Genomic DNA, 16,395 nt, shown 5'->3' with positions numbered 1-16,395 from the left:
AGTGGAGCTAAGCAATGAGCACCATGACTGTCACAGTGTCTGTGGACACTTCAGGTCAGCTTTAAGATAGTTAAGACGGTGGCCACAGTTGACGCTGGCTTTTCTTCTTCCCTGTGCTTCCATCTTTCCTTCTCAAAGACTGTGGGGAGGGGTAAGCCATCGAGGGGAAATGAAACGTGTCTCTCATGTCCAGGGGAGCACAGCCTTCCTATATATCCCCTCTGACTCAACTCCCCTCCACACCCTCAGATTCCCTGGCACTTCTTATTTTTTTGGGAAAAAAGGTGTTACAACTCATGATGGTTTTTACTGTCTAATACCATGTCTATATTAACCAACCAATAGAAAATAGAGAAAATTGTTTAAAAGACCAAGTTCTGTATAGCTACATTTCAGTTACATTTTCAGTCTATAGATAAAATTTAAAAATTTTAAGCCACTTACTTTATTATGCTTCAAAATAATCTTGTGGGTTGAGGCTCTTGTGATCATTGGTGATTATTTTAATTAGGTGTAGAAGCCTAAACATTGTTTGTGCCAGTTTAGGTTAAACTCTGTTGTCTACACATGTTGTCAGAAGTTAGGGCACAAATGCTATAGCCCTAGTGTGGGAATAAAGAATAAACCTGTGTCTGTTGCTACAGAATAATATACATAGTGTGCTCCTGTGTAAGAAAAGCAGATCCTAGCAGAGATTGTGCTATCTTATGAGAAGCTGTAGTTTCTGTGGGGTTTGGTATGTTAACAAGAGCCAGGGTAAGTTGTAGGCAGCTGCATGGCAATGACTGACCTCGAGAAGGCGGGACTAGAGGAGCTTAGAGAGCACCGACCTTCTCCTCACACACCATTACCATGTCTACTATCACAGCTTACAGCATGGAGCACATAGTGACTTAAAACCAGCTTTGCCACTTATATAGAAGTAACAAATGTATTTATTTAACAAATATTGCCAGGATGTATCACTGAACAAGAGATCTCTGCTTATGATACTTACCCCTAGTGGGGGTTGGTGACTTCAGCAAACATAATAAATATACTTAATGAGACCAATTAGACAGTTGATCTAAGAAAAAGAAAAGCAGCTGGGTAAGGGGTTAGTGCTATAGCAGGCAGGGTTTGGCCTGAGACTACAGAAAGGCAGTCCTGAAGCAGCAGGTTGGGCAGAGGTTCTGCTGGGAAAGGTCCTCAGGAGGGCTGGGGGCCTCCATTTGTGAGGGCCCTGCATGTTACATAAAGGTCTTGGCTTTGCTTCTTTCCGAAAGAGGAAGGCATCCAAAGAGTTTAAGCAGAAGAATGGAATGTTAAATTTTATTTTAAAACAGTTACTGTTGATCAAAAATAGAAGATAAGGGAGAAATCAGATGTAGGACTGCTCTGGTTGTCTGCTGTTTTAAGTGAGCTTTGTTGAATTTTCCAGGCTGTGAGTCTTTCCATTTCTTCTGATATTAAATGTATAGGCATATGTATAGCCATGGGGTTGTATATAATACCTTCTTTTTTTCTTTCTTTCTTTCTTTCTTTCTTTCTTTCTTTCTTTCTTTCTTTCTTCTTTTTACAGAGAAGGGTAAACATGGTCATTTTCTTACAATAGTTATATATAATTAGACTATTCACATTTGAGCGGAAATGTAGTATTTGTTTCTCTGCATCTGAGTTATTTCATGTTCTGGGGTGCTTTCCAGTCACACTCATTTTCCTTTACAGCTGAACAGACATCATTGTGTATGTCCCCATGTGGTAGACAGCCAGGCTGCTCCATATCTGGGCTGTTGTGAATAGCACGGCAGTAGACATGGCTGTGCTAGTTTCTCTGGTGTGCTGACTGAGACCCATTAGGTACAACTATATCATGTGCTAGTTTAGTCTGATTTCCAAAGTACTGTGAGGGATTCATCCCCACGGTGTATATGTCTTCATCTCTTCTCCATCCGTCCACCTGTGTTTCTTGTTGATTTTTCTGATAACAACTGTTGTGACTCCGTGAGAAGGTATTGAGCACACTGTCAAGTATTTGTTAACTGTATTTCTTTTTAGAACAGACTATTCAGTTCGTTAACCATTTATTGGTTAGATGACTTGTCCTTTTGGGTTTATTTGTTTGTGTGCTTTTAATACTTTATAGAATGTAATTCTGTATAAATGAGGTATCTATTAATTTATAGATATTTATTCTGTGTTAGACATTTAAACTGGCAAAGATTTTCACCCCTTCTATAGGACATGCCTAAACTCTGATTCCTTTGCCTTTTCATTTTATGCAGTCACTTGACAATTCTTAGACTTACTGCATGTGCTGTTGGCACCTTTTACAAATTCTTTGTCTGTCCCTGTGTCTTACATTGTTGGGCAAATCTTTATTAGTGCTTCAGTGTTGTTGCTTGTTACAGATCTGAATTGTTTATATCCTCTTGATACATGTTAGTAGGTCATATACATCTAGGAATTTATGTTTCTTCAGTTTTCATGATACAGGTTTCAAAGTATTCCCCAATGGTTCTCTGAATTTCATCAGACTCTGTTGTAATATCCTCCCTTTCATCTCTCATTTTGTTAATTTGGATTTTGTCTCTGTTTTGATTAGATTGGATAGGGGCTTATCAATCTTGTTACTTTTCAAGAAGTACCAGCTCTTGGCTGACTGATAGTTTGGTTAGTCTCTGTCTCATCATTTCTGCCCTGACAATCGATCTTTCTTGCCTTCCACTGCCATTGGCATTGGTTTGTTGGTCTAAGACTTTGAGGTACAGCATTAATTCGTTTAAGAGCTTTAACTGTTTTTAAAGATTTATTTATTTGTATATTTTGTGTGTGAATGTTTCCATGCATGCATGTCTATACACCATGTGCATGCCTGGTGTCCATGAGGACAAAAGAGCACATCTCATGTGGGTGCTGGAAATGCAGCCTGCCCCTGAGCAAGGCAGCAAGTGCCTCTCCCTGCTGAGAGCATAGCTCTCCCTGGTGAGCATAGCCCACCCTCCTCCCCACTTCTTTTTAGTTTATGTCCTCAGTGTTTTAAACTTTCCTCTTAAAACTGCCGTGACTGTATCCCAAAGTTTATGGTGAGTTTATAATTATACTTTTGCTTTCATTTGATTCTAAGACTTTTCCAGGCATAATCCCTCCCCAAAATGAATTCAGTGACCTGCTGGTCATTTAAGAGAGAGTTTCTCAATGTCCAAGCATTTGTACAGTTCCTATGGTTTCCCTACTGGCTGATTTCTGCTTTTATTCCACTATCATATAAGATATAAGGCATTATTTTGAAGCCCAGAGCAGTACGATCTCCTAGACCCACATGATGGAAGAGAAGATCCAGCTCTTGCAAGTGTCCTCTGAGTTCCACACATATGCCATGGTGTGCATACACCCACATACTTATATAAATAAACTAATAATTTAAAGTTTTTAAAAGAAATTATTTTAGGTGTTTTCTGTTTAAGGCTTGCTTTGTGACTTATCTATCTTGAGGAAAGTTCCATAGGCTGTTGAGAAGAATGTGTATTTATTTCTGTTCTGTTCTATTAGGTATAATATTCAATGAATAAACAGGTGTTAAGTCCATTTGTCTGTTATGTACTATAACTCCAGGTTTCTTGTTAGTTCTTGTTTGAATGACCTGTCTAAAAATGAGAAACAGAGTAATGCTAAAGAGGTGATACTATTAACCAGCACTTGCTGCTTTCCCAAGAACCTGGGTTCAATTCCCAGTGGCATGTCAACTCAGAACTATCTGTAACTCCAGTTCCAAAGGTGGTCTAACTTCCTTTTCTGGGCTCTGTGGATACTGCATACAGGTTAGTGCACAGACATACATGCAGGCAAACACCTGTTCACATCAAATAAATACCTAAGTAAGAAAGTGGGATTTGGGGCTGGTGAGATGGCTCAGCAGGTAAAACCACTGAGTGCTCTTCCAAAGGTCCTGAGTTCAAATCCCAGCAACCACACGATGGATCACAACCACCCATATTGAGATCTGATGCCCTCTTCTGGTTCATCTGAAGACAGTCACAGTGTGCTTATTTATAATAATAAATAAATCTTTTGGCCTGAGCAAAAGGGGCCTACCAGAGCGGGGTCGACCAGAGTGAGCAGGGGTCCTAAAGTCAATTCCCAACAACCAGATGAAGGCTCACAACTATCTGTACAGCTACAGTGTGTACTCATATACATAAAATAAATAAATAAATCTTTTTTTTTTTTTAAAGATTTATTTATTATTATATGTAAGAACACTGTAGCTGACTTTTGACATTCCAGAAGCCATCAGATCTCATTACAGATGGTTGTGAGCCACCATGTGGTTGCTGGGATTTGAACTCAGGACCTTGGGAAGAGTAGTCAGTGCTTTTAACTGCTGAGCCATCTCTCCAGCCCCAATGAATAAATCTTTAAAAAAAAGAAAAGAAAGTGGGATTTGAAAGTTATCCACTTTTTGTATCAGGATCTGACTGACCTTTTGTGCCCACTAGTGTTTGTTTTATGAAACCAGGAGCCTCAAAATGTAGTACATTGTTACTTACAATTATTGTATCTTCTTGATGAATTAGACATTTTATTAGTATGCAGTGACCTTCTTTATCTGTTCAGATTTTACTTTGAACTCTAATCACATATCAAAATAACTACATCAGCTTCTGTTTTGGTGATGTTTACTTCTGTGAATATCTTCCAGTTAGGTATGTTTCTTGGAGACAATATATAGTCAAATTTTTTTCAACTCAACCCATCTGAGTCCTTTTGTTGGCACATTGAGGCCATTAACATTTAAGGTTGTTACTGGAAGATACTGTGGGAATTGTTATGTGGTTTGCTTTGTTTCCTGTTAGTATTAAGAGTTTTCTGAGTGACTTAGGCTAGACATGGCAGAGGAATTCTTCCTCGGTCGCCCAATCGTCTGTTCCCTTCATGGAGTTTATTATCTTTAGGTTACAGTACACTAGACTTTTTTCCCTCTGTGTGCACAGCATTTTTTCTGAAGCACTCCTGTGGTGATGGCCTCGATTGTGCTTGTCTTGAAATGTCATGATTTCTCCAGTGCTTTTAAAAGAGCTGTGCTGAACATGATCATCTTGGTTGGCAGCTGTGTGCTTTACAGGTTGAAGTATCTGGCCAGGCTTTTTTCTCAGTGCAGGGCGGCAGAAGCCAGAGCCAGAGCTTGCTCTGGTGAGTCTCATGTTATAAGCATGTAGGGGTCTTCCCTTCACGCAGACTGTATCTTTGCTCTAAGTTTCTGACATCCTGACTCCATGTTGCTTCTCTGCTTGTCCACCTAGATTTTTTTTTTTAAGATTTATTTTATTTATTTTATGTATATGAGTACACTGTAGGTGTACTGATGGTTGTAAGCCATCATGTGTTTGCTGGGAATGAAGGTTGGTTGCTCTGGTTGACCCTGCTTGCTCCGGCCTTTATTTACTATTATGTCTAAGTACACCGTAGCTGTCTTCAGACACACCAGAATAGGGGGTCAAATCTCATTATGGGTGGTTGTGAGCTACCATGTGGTTGCTGGAATTTGAACTCAGGACCTTCAGAAGAACAGTGCTCTTAACCACTGAACCATCTCTTCAGCCCCCTAGATTTTTAAGTCTCTTGCATTCAGTGGTCCAGTTCTTTCTCTAGATTTAGGAAGATTTTTTTTTTTTAATTATAATTTTATTAAGTAGGTTCTCTCTGCCTTAAGCTTTACCTCCAGTTCTTTCCCTCGAGGATTCTTAGGTCCTGTCTCTTAGTCAAATGCTGAAGGGCCTGACCACTGCCATTGAGTTTGCTGTTCCTTTAGGGATGTTTGAATGTCGTATTTCCTCCATCTTGTGTTCCACCGCTGACATCTTCCTTCTGCTTGGGCAAGCCTATCAGAGACACTTGGCACTCTGCTTTTTATTTGAGTCATTGAGCTTTTCTTCTCCAGTAACTGTTTTTGGTTTCAGAGTCTCAGTTTCCTTGCTGATGTTTACCTCTCTCATTGATGATTTTTTCTTCTTTGTTGCTGTTTTCCCTCAGTCCAGGATTGGTCTCCTTACTTCATTCATCTGTGTGGTTGCTCTTCTTAGGGGGTTTGCTTTTAAGATATCCATCAGCTGTTTTAGCTACTTTGGTTTCTGATTCTGACTGTTGAGGAATTGTAATTGCAGGAAGGGCCTTGTCTCTCTACCTTCCCATGGCCCTTGTGTGATCACAGGAGGGGCCTTGTCTCTCTACCTTTCCATGGCTCTTGTGTGATCACAGGAGGGGCCTTGTCTCTCTACCTTCCCATGGCCCTTGTGTGATCACAGGAGGGGCCTTGTCTCTCTACCTTCCCATGGCTCTTGTGTGATCACAGGAGGGGCTGTGTCTCTCTACCTTCCCATGGCTTTTGTGTGATCACAGGAGGGGCTGTGTCTCTCTACCTTTCCATGCTGCAGTTTGTGAATGTTTGTTTCACTGTCTTCCTGTTTCATTTGGCTATCATTTTAGTGTGCAGCCTGCCCCTGAGAGCTCAATTTCCTTTACCCTTAGAAAGGAAAAGGCAAACTGCTATAGCCATAGCCTCTGTAATACTGAATCCTGCAAGACAAAGAAATAGATGGAAATAAAGTAGACCCCACTATTTAATAAAACTTGACAAAACTAGTGGAAAGTTGGCTTTGAAGTTAAAAATTATTTTGAGTGGGGCTAGATAGATGACTCAGTGATTTAGAGTGCTTGTTGCTCTTTCAGAGGACCTAGGTTCTGTTCCCAGCACCCAACAAGACCTCTCACAACCATCTGCATCTTCAGTTCCAAAGGCTCTGGCACCCATCTTCTGACCTCATAAGGCACCAGACAGACAAGCAGCCAAAACACTGACACACAAAAATGTATTTTAAGGAGTTTCTATGGCAGCAGGTTTCCACATGGCTTTTCAAAGGGCTTTTAGTGCTAGATGTCCCTCTCTGGTGTGTGCCTTCTAACCAGTCCTACTACCCCCACTCAATTTAACTCTTGATGCTCCATTACTCTCTTCCCCCATGGTTCCCCCTGATGTTTTCTAGCCATCTCCTGTGAAAGATACTTTCTTCCTAAGGCTAAGGCCCTTTACTGGTTTTCTAACCTCTGTTGGTCTGGAATACTCTTCCATTTTGTTAACTAGATGTTTCTCCTTCACCAGGGTCCACAGAGGCAGATACTATTTGACACTCTTTTTCAGAGGAACTCTATATTTCTTTAGTCCTCCCATAGTGTATAGATGTACAGTTTATAGTATAGAACTTGTATAAAGCCATGCATTGTCTAGCTCTGTGTGCCTTCTCTCCGCGCATCCTATAGAGTTATTCGTCAGCTTTGTAGATCTGAAGTGCCAGCTTTCATTTTATTTATCTTGCTGACTGTTTTCTGCTTTCTAGTCCACCAACTTTTACCTTGCTTTATTCTTTTTACTTACTTTGTATTTCATTTACTCTTTCTCCAGCTTCTCAAAGCAGAAATATAAATTGTTGATTTAAGGCCTGTATGTTCAAAGTATGTGATATTATAAATTTTCTTCTAACTATTGCTCTAACTGCTCCCTGTATGTTTTAATATGTTGTATTTTCAGTTCAAATCAATTTGGAGTATTTATGTTACCATTAGATGACTTAAATGGCCAGTGGGTTATTTAGAATTCGTATTCTGGGAAGTTTACCAGGCTTCAGTTCATTCTTAAATTCAGGATCAAGTGTGAATTCCTTCTAGTGTTTATAAACCAAGGGGTGCTGTGCTTTACTTGATACCACACCCACCTCTAACAACTGTGAATGAGTTCTCTGTGTGCCCTGGTATGATAGCCAGGTTGTCTTTCCGTTCTCTGCTGTGGTAAGCCAGCGTTTACATTCCATGTCTATTTGGACCTGTTGGTCATCCATACATTTTGTATGATGGATTTAAGAAAAGTTAGGATTCCCCCCACCCCCTGGGTTTTGTTGCTGATAGTGCAGAAAAAAATGTTTTTTCTAGCTTTCTTCAGCCAGAGTCTCAGTGCCATATGCTTTGAGCTATAGTTTGGGTAGCATTTTAGAGTTCTCACTATAGAAGCAGAATGAAAAGGATTGGTAGCTTACATAGTAAATGTCCTAAGGCTGTATTGCAGGCAAAACCTTACTCTTGAATGTCATGGAATATCCTCCGTTACTTTGTTGTAATAATATTTCCTGTTACCAATTGCAATGACATTCTCGGTCTGCAGGAAATAATAGGAGGAGTGATTTCCTTCTTTCCTAATGTAAGTTGCTGGGACATTTCATCTTTATATGGACAAATGGCAGAGATCAGAGGATTGAGGCCCAAGCTTTTTGTTTATAGTACAACATTGCATTTATATAGAAAGCTTAGCCTCAGCCCCGGGCCTGTTTGTCTGTTCTTGGAGCTAACAGTGTATAATTAGGTACTTTATTCCAGTCTAGTGACTTTTGAATGACCAGAGTCCAAGGGAGCTATTAGAGCAGAGCTTTAGGCTAGTAAAGGACAAAGATAGATAATGAAGACATCTTTTATTTTCCATTGTACAACAGTGTGGCTAACTTGAAGGTTAAATGTTGAAAAGGAAACAGCTAGTTTATGGAAATGATTCATGTGTTTGTTTTGTAGAACTTTAGCTGTCTAATCCTCTGACTGTTTTTTGATAACCAATTTAATGTTCTTACTTTTCTTTTTCAGAAAATTCTACCAGGAGGAAACACATCATTTGATGTAGTTTTTCTTGCAAGAGTAGTAGGAAATGTAGAAAATACTTTATTTATTAACACATCTAACCATGGGGTGTTCACTTACCAGGTAAGACCAGAGCTTATGCTTCCTTTCAGTACAGACATAATCAGCGAACCTGTTAACCTTCAGGAGCCGCAGTGTGAACTCCAAGGAGAAGAAGAAATACAGGACATTAGACTTAGGGCACTTACACTTCCTGGACCTCAGGAGGCTGCATTTAATTTATTGCTTTTGTTTATTTGTTTGTTTGTTTGTTTGTAGTACCAGGAAATGCACTGAGGCCTTTGCATAGTCTAGATGTGCAGTCTACCAGCTGGCTACACATTCCTGGCCACCTGGCCACTCAGTGAATAGACTAATACAAAATGAAGGGCTTGGCTCTTCCAGGGCACTAGCACAGGCAGTCATAGTCAGTCTATAGTTTTGATGATCACAGTCAGGTTGTTGGGATGAGCTTCAGTGACTGCTGCACTCTAGTGTGTATCTGTCCTTTCTCACAGCTGGTGCTCCTCCAAGTCTTTGTCCTAAATATACTTCATCTGTCTGCTACTCTTGGTCCCGCCCCTGTTCTTTCTCAAGTGTCACCTCTGCTACCTATAACTGTCTCCCAACTCCTTCTCCTTCTGTGACTTACCTTATAATCACAGCACATTTTATAAGAGTCTCTGCCTTTACCACATCTGCCCAATACTAGAGTAAGTGCCGTGAGCACAGGCTCATTATTTAGTGTGTTCACTACTGTGTCTATGCTATGCCTGGCATAGCATAGACAATTATATTTGTCATTTGAATAGCTGCCTTTCCCTGTTCGTCGGCCTAGGTGGGATGTTCCAGTGGGGGTTAACCTGAGCCTGGGCATCATAACTGAGCTGTCTGAGTCATGGTTCCATCCGTTACTAGTTGGAATGGGGAAGTTTTCTGCTCCCTGTTTGCTTCTCTGTGTGTAATCCATGTTGTACTGAAGGGCTCTTCACATTTTAGTTCCCAGTGTGCTAAAAGTCACCCAGAAGTCATTCTGGATGCATGAATAGAGTAAACCAGATCTGTGCCACGTGGGGTGGTTAGCATTTCTCACACCAAAATTAGATTGATTGTTTTCCAGAGCTAAAAGAGCTGTAATAACTATGAAAATGCTAGTTTACAAAGCAACTCAAAGCTTTTTATTTCCTTTTGAAATAGGTATTTGGTGTTGGGGTTCCAAATCCATATCGATTAAGGCCATTTCTTGGGGCCAGAGTCCCCGTAAACAGCAGCTTTTCACCCATAATAAACATCCACAATCCTCACAGTGAGCCTTTACAGGTGAGTGTCTGTCCTTTTCTAGAGGATAACTTTAATCTTCATTTTGGTGGGAATTAGTGCCTAGCAAGAAATCTCAAATCTCTCACAGTTGCCAAGGCTATATAAAACAAAGTACTAACTAGGGTTTTATAGATGGGCTCAAGAGATGTTGGGCAGTCCACACTTGTGTTACCTGTTTTTCTCAGTCTTTGTTGTGACCTAGTTATCTTCACTTTGAATTAATTTCTCTACTCCTTTCCCATTTATTCCTTGTTTGTTTACTAAAAGTGGGACATCATGCATGCAGGCCTCACACTTGCTTGATAAACATTCTGCTGCTCAACCGTGCTCAGTTGTGCCAAATGGCAGGTCATAGTACTCAACAGGATCATAGCTCTAGTGAGCCTGCAGAGTGTGTGGCCTTCACAGCAGACACAAAGAAAAGCAAGAAAGCAGAAAACCTTTTCAGCTTATCTTGGGGTTCTACAGGTCTTACTGCTTTGCTCTCTTACTCCTTCCTGGGAGACTTTATGATAAAACAAGTAACAAAGTTCCCCCACATCACTCCAAATTTACTAAAGTTAATACAATGTATCTGTTCTTTGTGAGCGCTAAAATTCTCTACTGTTAAAGGAAAGTTTCCCACCATCTTACCCACTCTCTTCCTTAATGTTTACCTAAAAGAAAAGAAGGCAGGTGTCCATACCTAGTGTCCTCAGTCAGTACCTACTGCAGCTTCATATCACCCAATACTGTGGCAAAACACTGGTGACAGCCAAGACATCTATCAGTGTGTGAGTGTATAAGAGACTGAGATGTGAGACCAGTCAAATTGGCACACACTTCTAATCTCTGTACTTTGTGAGTTCAGACCACCTATAGCAAGACCATGTCGCAATTGACAAAACAAAACAAAGCAACTTGATCTAACCATAAAGAGAGAAAAGAAATGAAGTATTAATATAACTTGGTGAATCTCAAGGTAATTACATTGAAAGGAAAAAACAAAACAGGCCAGATGTAAAGGTATATATACTATTTACTCTGCATGTAGAAAACTCTAGAAGAGGGGCTGGGGAGGTGGCTCCATAGATAAGAATGCTTGTTCTTCCAACATGAGGTCCTGAGTTCTAATCCCCAGCAACCACTGAAAGACTTTGGCATGGTGGGACTTACCTGTAATCCCAATACTGGGGACATAAGCTCAAGCCGGTTCCAATAGCTCACTAAGCCAGCCAAATCTGAAAGAGCAGCAAGCTTCAAGATCAGTGAGAGACCATCTCACAGCAATATGGCAACACAGGAAAATGCCCGGTGTTCTGTTCTGGCCTCCTCATGTATGTACCACACGGGAGGAGAAAAAGTCTATAAAACACAAAGGTATCTGCACTGACAAAGAATAGATTTGCCTGGAAGAGGAGGGGAGGGAGGCCTCCAAAAGGTGTAAGGAAAATTGTGAAGCATTGGCTATATAATATCTAAATTGCAAGGATGGCTTCCCTCATGCCTATATACAAAGGTCAGCAATTCCCAAGTTATATGGTATAAATACCCGTCATTTAATGCATACCAGGGATATTCATTTCAAAAAACATTGTAGGCACAAGCCTCAAAACCAAATATCTTTGTATTTCTGTTTCAACTGAAACATAGTAACTACACATATTTATGGAACACTGACATTTCAGTACATGTCTACAGGAGAGAATGTGCTCTGGGCAGTTGACTCATCCATCACTTTCTACTCTTGTGTGTTAAGAACACTCTGAACTGCTGTCAGTACCACATGCCGTGAGGCTTTGCTCCTGCCCAGCCTTGTAGAGCTGTTACACATTAGCCAGCCTCTCTCTCCAGCCCTCCCTCCTGTAAAAACCTTTTCTTGGTATGTGTGGTACTGAGGTTCAAACCTAGCGTTTTGCACATACTAGACATATACACTCTCAACTCAGAAACCAAATGTTTGATTAGAATTATACTTATATCTAAGAGTGTTTAATCTTTGCATGTCATGGTTATGATGGTTATTGGATCCACCACTAGATCTAGCTGTATGTAAAATTTATATGTAAGTTTTTGGTTTTGTTTTTCTAAAATGGCGTCATGTAGCCTACGATGGCCACAGATTGTACAGCTGCAGATGGCCTTGAATTCAAGATTGCCTCAGCCTCCCAAGAGCTGAGAAAACAGGCGTGTGACCCTGCACCCAGCTTTAAACTTATATTTCCAAAACTTCATCATTCACACATATTTTCATTTTTTTAACAAAGGTGTTCTGTTGCTTCCTAAAACCTAATTTCTGAAACTACACTGCTTCCAAGTTTACTTTTCAGAATTACCTTGAGTCAGTTGCTTATGCCGATGAGCCATCGGAGCTGGTGCTGGCCCTAGTTTATCTACTTCTATATCTGTCCAGTAAGAAGTGAGAGTGTTGGCGTCCTCAATTCAGCAAACTGCTCATGATAAGAGTGGTGTGTGCTTTCTTTGTCCCCAGGTGGTAGAGATGTACTCGAGTGGAGGCGACCTTCACCTAGAGCTCCCAACAGGTCAGCAAGGAGGCACCAGGAAACTGTGGGTGAGTGAGTGGAGGTGGAGCTTGCCCGCATGTGCTCCTGTGAAGGCCAGCCTTTTCTTCTTCTTTTAAATGGTTCACAGAAGACTTATTCCTACAACTCATTGCATACATTGTGACAAGGCTCTGGGACTCTGTGGCAAGAGGGCATCAAACCAGCATGATGATCTTTTGATATACAACATGAAGAATGGATTAAAACTATATAAACAGGAAGTCGTTTACAGGATGAAAAGAAATAGAGTAGTTGTAGGTGTATGGTAATGACTCAGCATACAGGGAAAATTGATCTAACTTCCCTTTCAGTATGTAAAAAGGATGGCATTTTTACATAAAAGCTAATCTTATTCATCTATTTACTATTTGAAATAAGACACTTTCAGAAAATGTCCCAAAATTTTTATTTAAAGAAAATACACATTAAAAACTATTTTAGGGGCTGGAGAGATGGCTCAGCAGCTCTTCCGAAGGTCCTGAGTTCAAATCCCAGCAACCACATGGTGGCTCACAACCATCCATAATGAAATCTGATGCCCTCTTCTGGAGTGTCTGAAGACAACTGCAGTGTATTCACATAAAATAAATAAACAAATCATTTTTTTTTAAAAAAAAAAAAACATTTTAGGCTGTGAGACAGGAGGGAGGAGCAACTAGAGAGATGGCTCAGTAGGTAGGAGCACTGGCTCTCTAGCTAAGATTCAGTTCCTGCGTGGTGGCTCTCAACCATCTTTAACTCTACTTCCAAGGAATCTAGTGCTCTCTTCTGGCTTCCATATACACCAGGCAAGCATGTGAGATGCACAGGCATGCAAGCAGGCCCAACACCCATACACATAAAATAAAAGTAAATCTTTTTAAAAATCAACCTAAAAACACACACAAAGTATGACTCTATCATATGAGCCTAACAATAAACAAGTCATTTTGAAATGGCTTGCTAACCATAATTACTTAAACTTGGTAGTGTATTAGAATGTTTGGGCTTACCCTTAGATTCAACAGGGCTTAAAATGGAGGGAGAAAAGGTGTATTGTATGATTTGATTTTAAAAGAAATAAAATTCATTCTGTATGCCATTGCTAAAAGAACCCTTTGAGAATCTTTTCAAAGTATTTATTTTCAAAAGTGGAAATAGAAATATGTAGCGTAGAAATCTGTTCTGAGAATGAGCCACCAGGACTGGAGAGATCGCTCAGCAGTTAGGAGCATATACTGCTCTTCCAGAGGGCCCAAGGTCAGTTCTCAGCACCCACCTCAGCTTCAGCTCCCGGGATCTGATACCTCTGGCCTCAGTGGGAATGTGCACTTATGTGCACATACACAGACATGCTCATATACACAGTGAGGCACTGAGAAGCGCAGATCACTTCAGAACATGGACTCCAGGCTCCATAACTCCTGCCGCGCTCTAAAGAAGTCACTTTATATCACATGCTTCCTGTTACATACATTTATAGAAGACCACTGCATGAGAAGTTTACACAAGTTACTTTACATCAGATGCTTCATATTACATACATGTATAGAAATCCACTGCATGAGACGTTTACATCCAATTTTGAAACTTTGATATAAGTACAATTTTTTTTGCTCAGTTTTTTATTTCACAGGCTATTGACCCACTGTGTATTTATAACCAGGGGCTGTGAATTTATATGTCTTTGATCAAGCTTCCCTATCATAGATTGCTTTCTCTTCCTTGTAAAACTGATAGGCAATGCCTAGAAAGTGTCTAAGTGAATAGACAAGGACTTAGACTTGCAGATAGCTGAGAACTAGAATGAACCTGGCAGAGGTCAGAGTGGCCTTCTAATACCCTAAGTGACTGCGAGATGATAACCAGTAATGGTTCCTCAGGTGAGGAGGCCTCGGCGTCCCCGTCCTGGCAGTGGGGTTGGGGGTGTTTTTGACTTCCCCAGGAATTCGGTCTGAGACACTAGGCAGTTTAAGCAGAGGTTCACTGAGCAAAGGCAGATTGGAGAGGGCTGTCCCACAGTAGATGTAGCAACCCAAACGAGTTGTGGGTTTTAAACATGTTTTGTGAATATTTATGAAGTAGGTGGCATATTTGTGAGATAAAATGGTCCTTTCCCCTCCCAAATCATAGCATGTTTAGATTAAATTTTCCTGTACCATAGATAATTCTTCCCATGATCCTTTAGAAAGGTCCTGAAAGGGCATGGAGGCCAACTAGAATAGAAAGGACTTTCTAACAGAAGCAGGATCTTTTGAGGATGCAGACCTTCACTAGTGTGTGGGAAAGTGCCCTGCACCTTAGATTTTATGTAGTGAGAACATTGTCTTCAGCTACGAGGGAGTTTAATCACGAACAGTGTGTCGAACCATCAGGAGATGCAGCTCCTGAGGCACAGCTGCAACTCCTGAGCTTACTCCATAACTGGCTGCTCAGGTCCCGTGGTTAATGTGTATGTTTTATCATGAGAGCTGGAGCCAGGGCTTTCCAAGAGGTTGCAGGCTGTGAAGACAGGACCAGAACTTTGGCTGTCTGTAGGCATCCCATTGCCCAGCTCCACTGTTCCTGTCTGTCTTCTGCCTGATGTCACCTTGCCCACTTCAGTGTACATCAGAATGTCCTAGGGACTGAGACAGCTTCTTAAAGTTGGAGAACACATCTGGATTTTCCCCAGGAGGTTTTCACTTACCTGTTTTCTACTTTGAGATGACAGAGTTAAGAAAGTAGGGGTAGGTAAAGACCAGTAAGTTCTAGAGCATGAGGGAGAATTTCCTAAAATAAACTAAAAGTGGTTTGCAAGAAAATTCCAGTGATTTCCAGACAGCCAAATAAGTACAAAAACCTAGAAAAGAATTTACATACCCACCTCTGTTGTGTTCCTACAAGTTCCTTCTAGTATAGTGTGTGTGTGTGTGTGTGTGTGTGTGTGTGTGTGTGTGTGTGTGTTGCACACACCAAGACATTTACTTTAATGCACCAGACAAAGTGTTAGGTTTTAAATGAAGGAAAGCAGAGTCCAAAGCCAACCTGGTTATCATCTGTAGAACACTATGCACTTCTGGAAAATACTGCCCTCTGATAGGGACATTTCCATTGGATAATTTCAGGGCTGAATGAACAATTAACATGTTACAAAAACAATACAAAACAAAAAACCCAACTGATTTTCTAGACTAGTTAGGCTTTTAAGAGGTTTTTGCAGCTTATAGTTGTTTCAGACCATTGGCTTGATTTACTTTTCTTGACACAGCATGCATCACCCATTCTAACATTCTCCAAGATTGGAGGTTTTATGTGCTACAGTCAGCAAAGCATATGTTTAATTGGTAAGGTACTATTTTTTCTTGGTAGGTGTATAAAATAGCAGTGCACCTTGGTCTGTCACCTAAGTGAATAAACAAGGTAATTGTACAGCATCCCAGGCACTTGCTACATTATAGTCTATTTACTCACAGGAAATCCCTCCTTATGAAACCAAGGGAGTGATGAGAGCCAGCTTTTCCTCCAGAGAAGCAGATAATCACACAGCCTTCATAAGAATAAAGACAAATGCGTCAGACAGCACCGAGTTCATCATTCTCCCTGTTGAGGTTGAAGTTACAACAGGTCAGTGAGAGCTGAATGAATACGGGTTTGTTCTGTTTTCAGCACGCCCTGTCCTGGCTGAGAGTAATCATTGTGCCTGTCCTGGCTGAGAGTAATCATTGTGCACTGTTCTTTTTTTTCCCAGCTCCTGGAATCTATTCCTCAACTGAAATGTTAGATTTTGGAACACTTCGAACTCAAGGTAAAGTAACAAAAGCCTTTATGGGTCTGACTTAGTTATGTTCTGTTGCCATCAAGGGACCCATGGCCAGGG

At 40.7% G+C, this 16,395-nt stretch overlaps 1 protein-coding gene across 4 annotated transcripts in view; it reads left to right on the top strand.

Moving 5' to 3' along the window:
- Tmem131 (transmembrane protein 131) overlaps positions 1–16,395 on the top strand; it is a 149,959-nt gene that overhangs the window by 91,361 nt on the left and 42,203 nt on the right. For all 4 annotated transcript variants that reach the window (XM_031367209.1, XM_031367212.1, XM_031367210.1 and 1 more), the window contains exons 6-10: positions 8,662–8,778; positions 9,892–10,014; positions 12,485–12,565; positions 15,992–16,142; positions 16,267–16,323. In XM_031367209.1, the coding sequence (XP_031223069.1) occupies positions 8,662–8,778; positions 9,892–10,014; positions 12,485–12,565; positions 15,992–16,142; positions 16,267–16,323 (529 nt within the window). The remainder of the gene's footprint in view (positions 1–8,661; positions 8,779–9,891; positions 10,015–12,484; positions 12,566–15,991; positions 16,143–16,266; positions 16,324–16,395) is intronic.

The sequence above is a fragment of the Mastomys coucha genome, unplaced genomic scaffold (assembly GCF_008632895.1).
Source record: "Mastomys coucha isolate ucsf_1 unplaced genomic scaffold, UCSF_Mcou_1 pScaffold14, whole genome shotgun sequence".
Lineage (NCBI taxonomy): Eukaryota > Metazoa > Chordata > Mammalia > Rodentia > Muridae > Mastomys > Mastomys coucha.
This window is presented reverse-complemented; position numbering and strand designations above follow the sequence as displayed.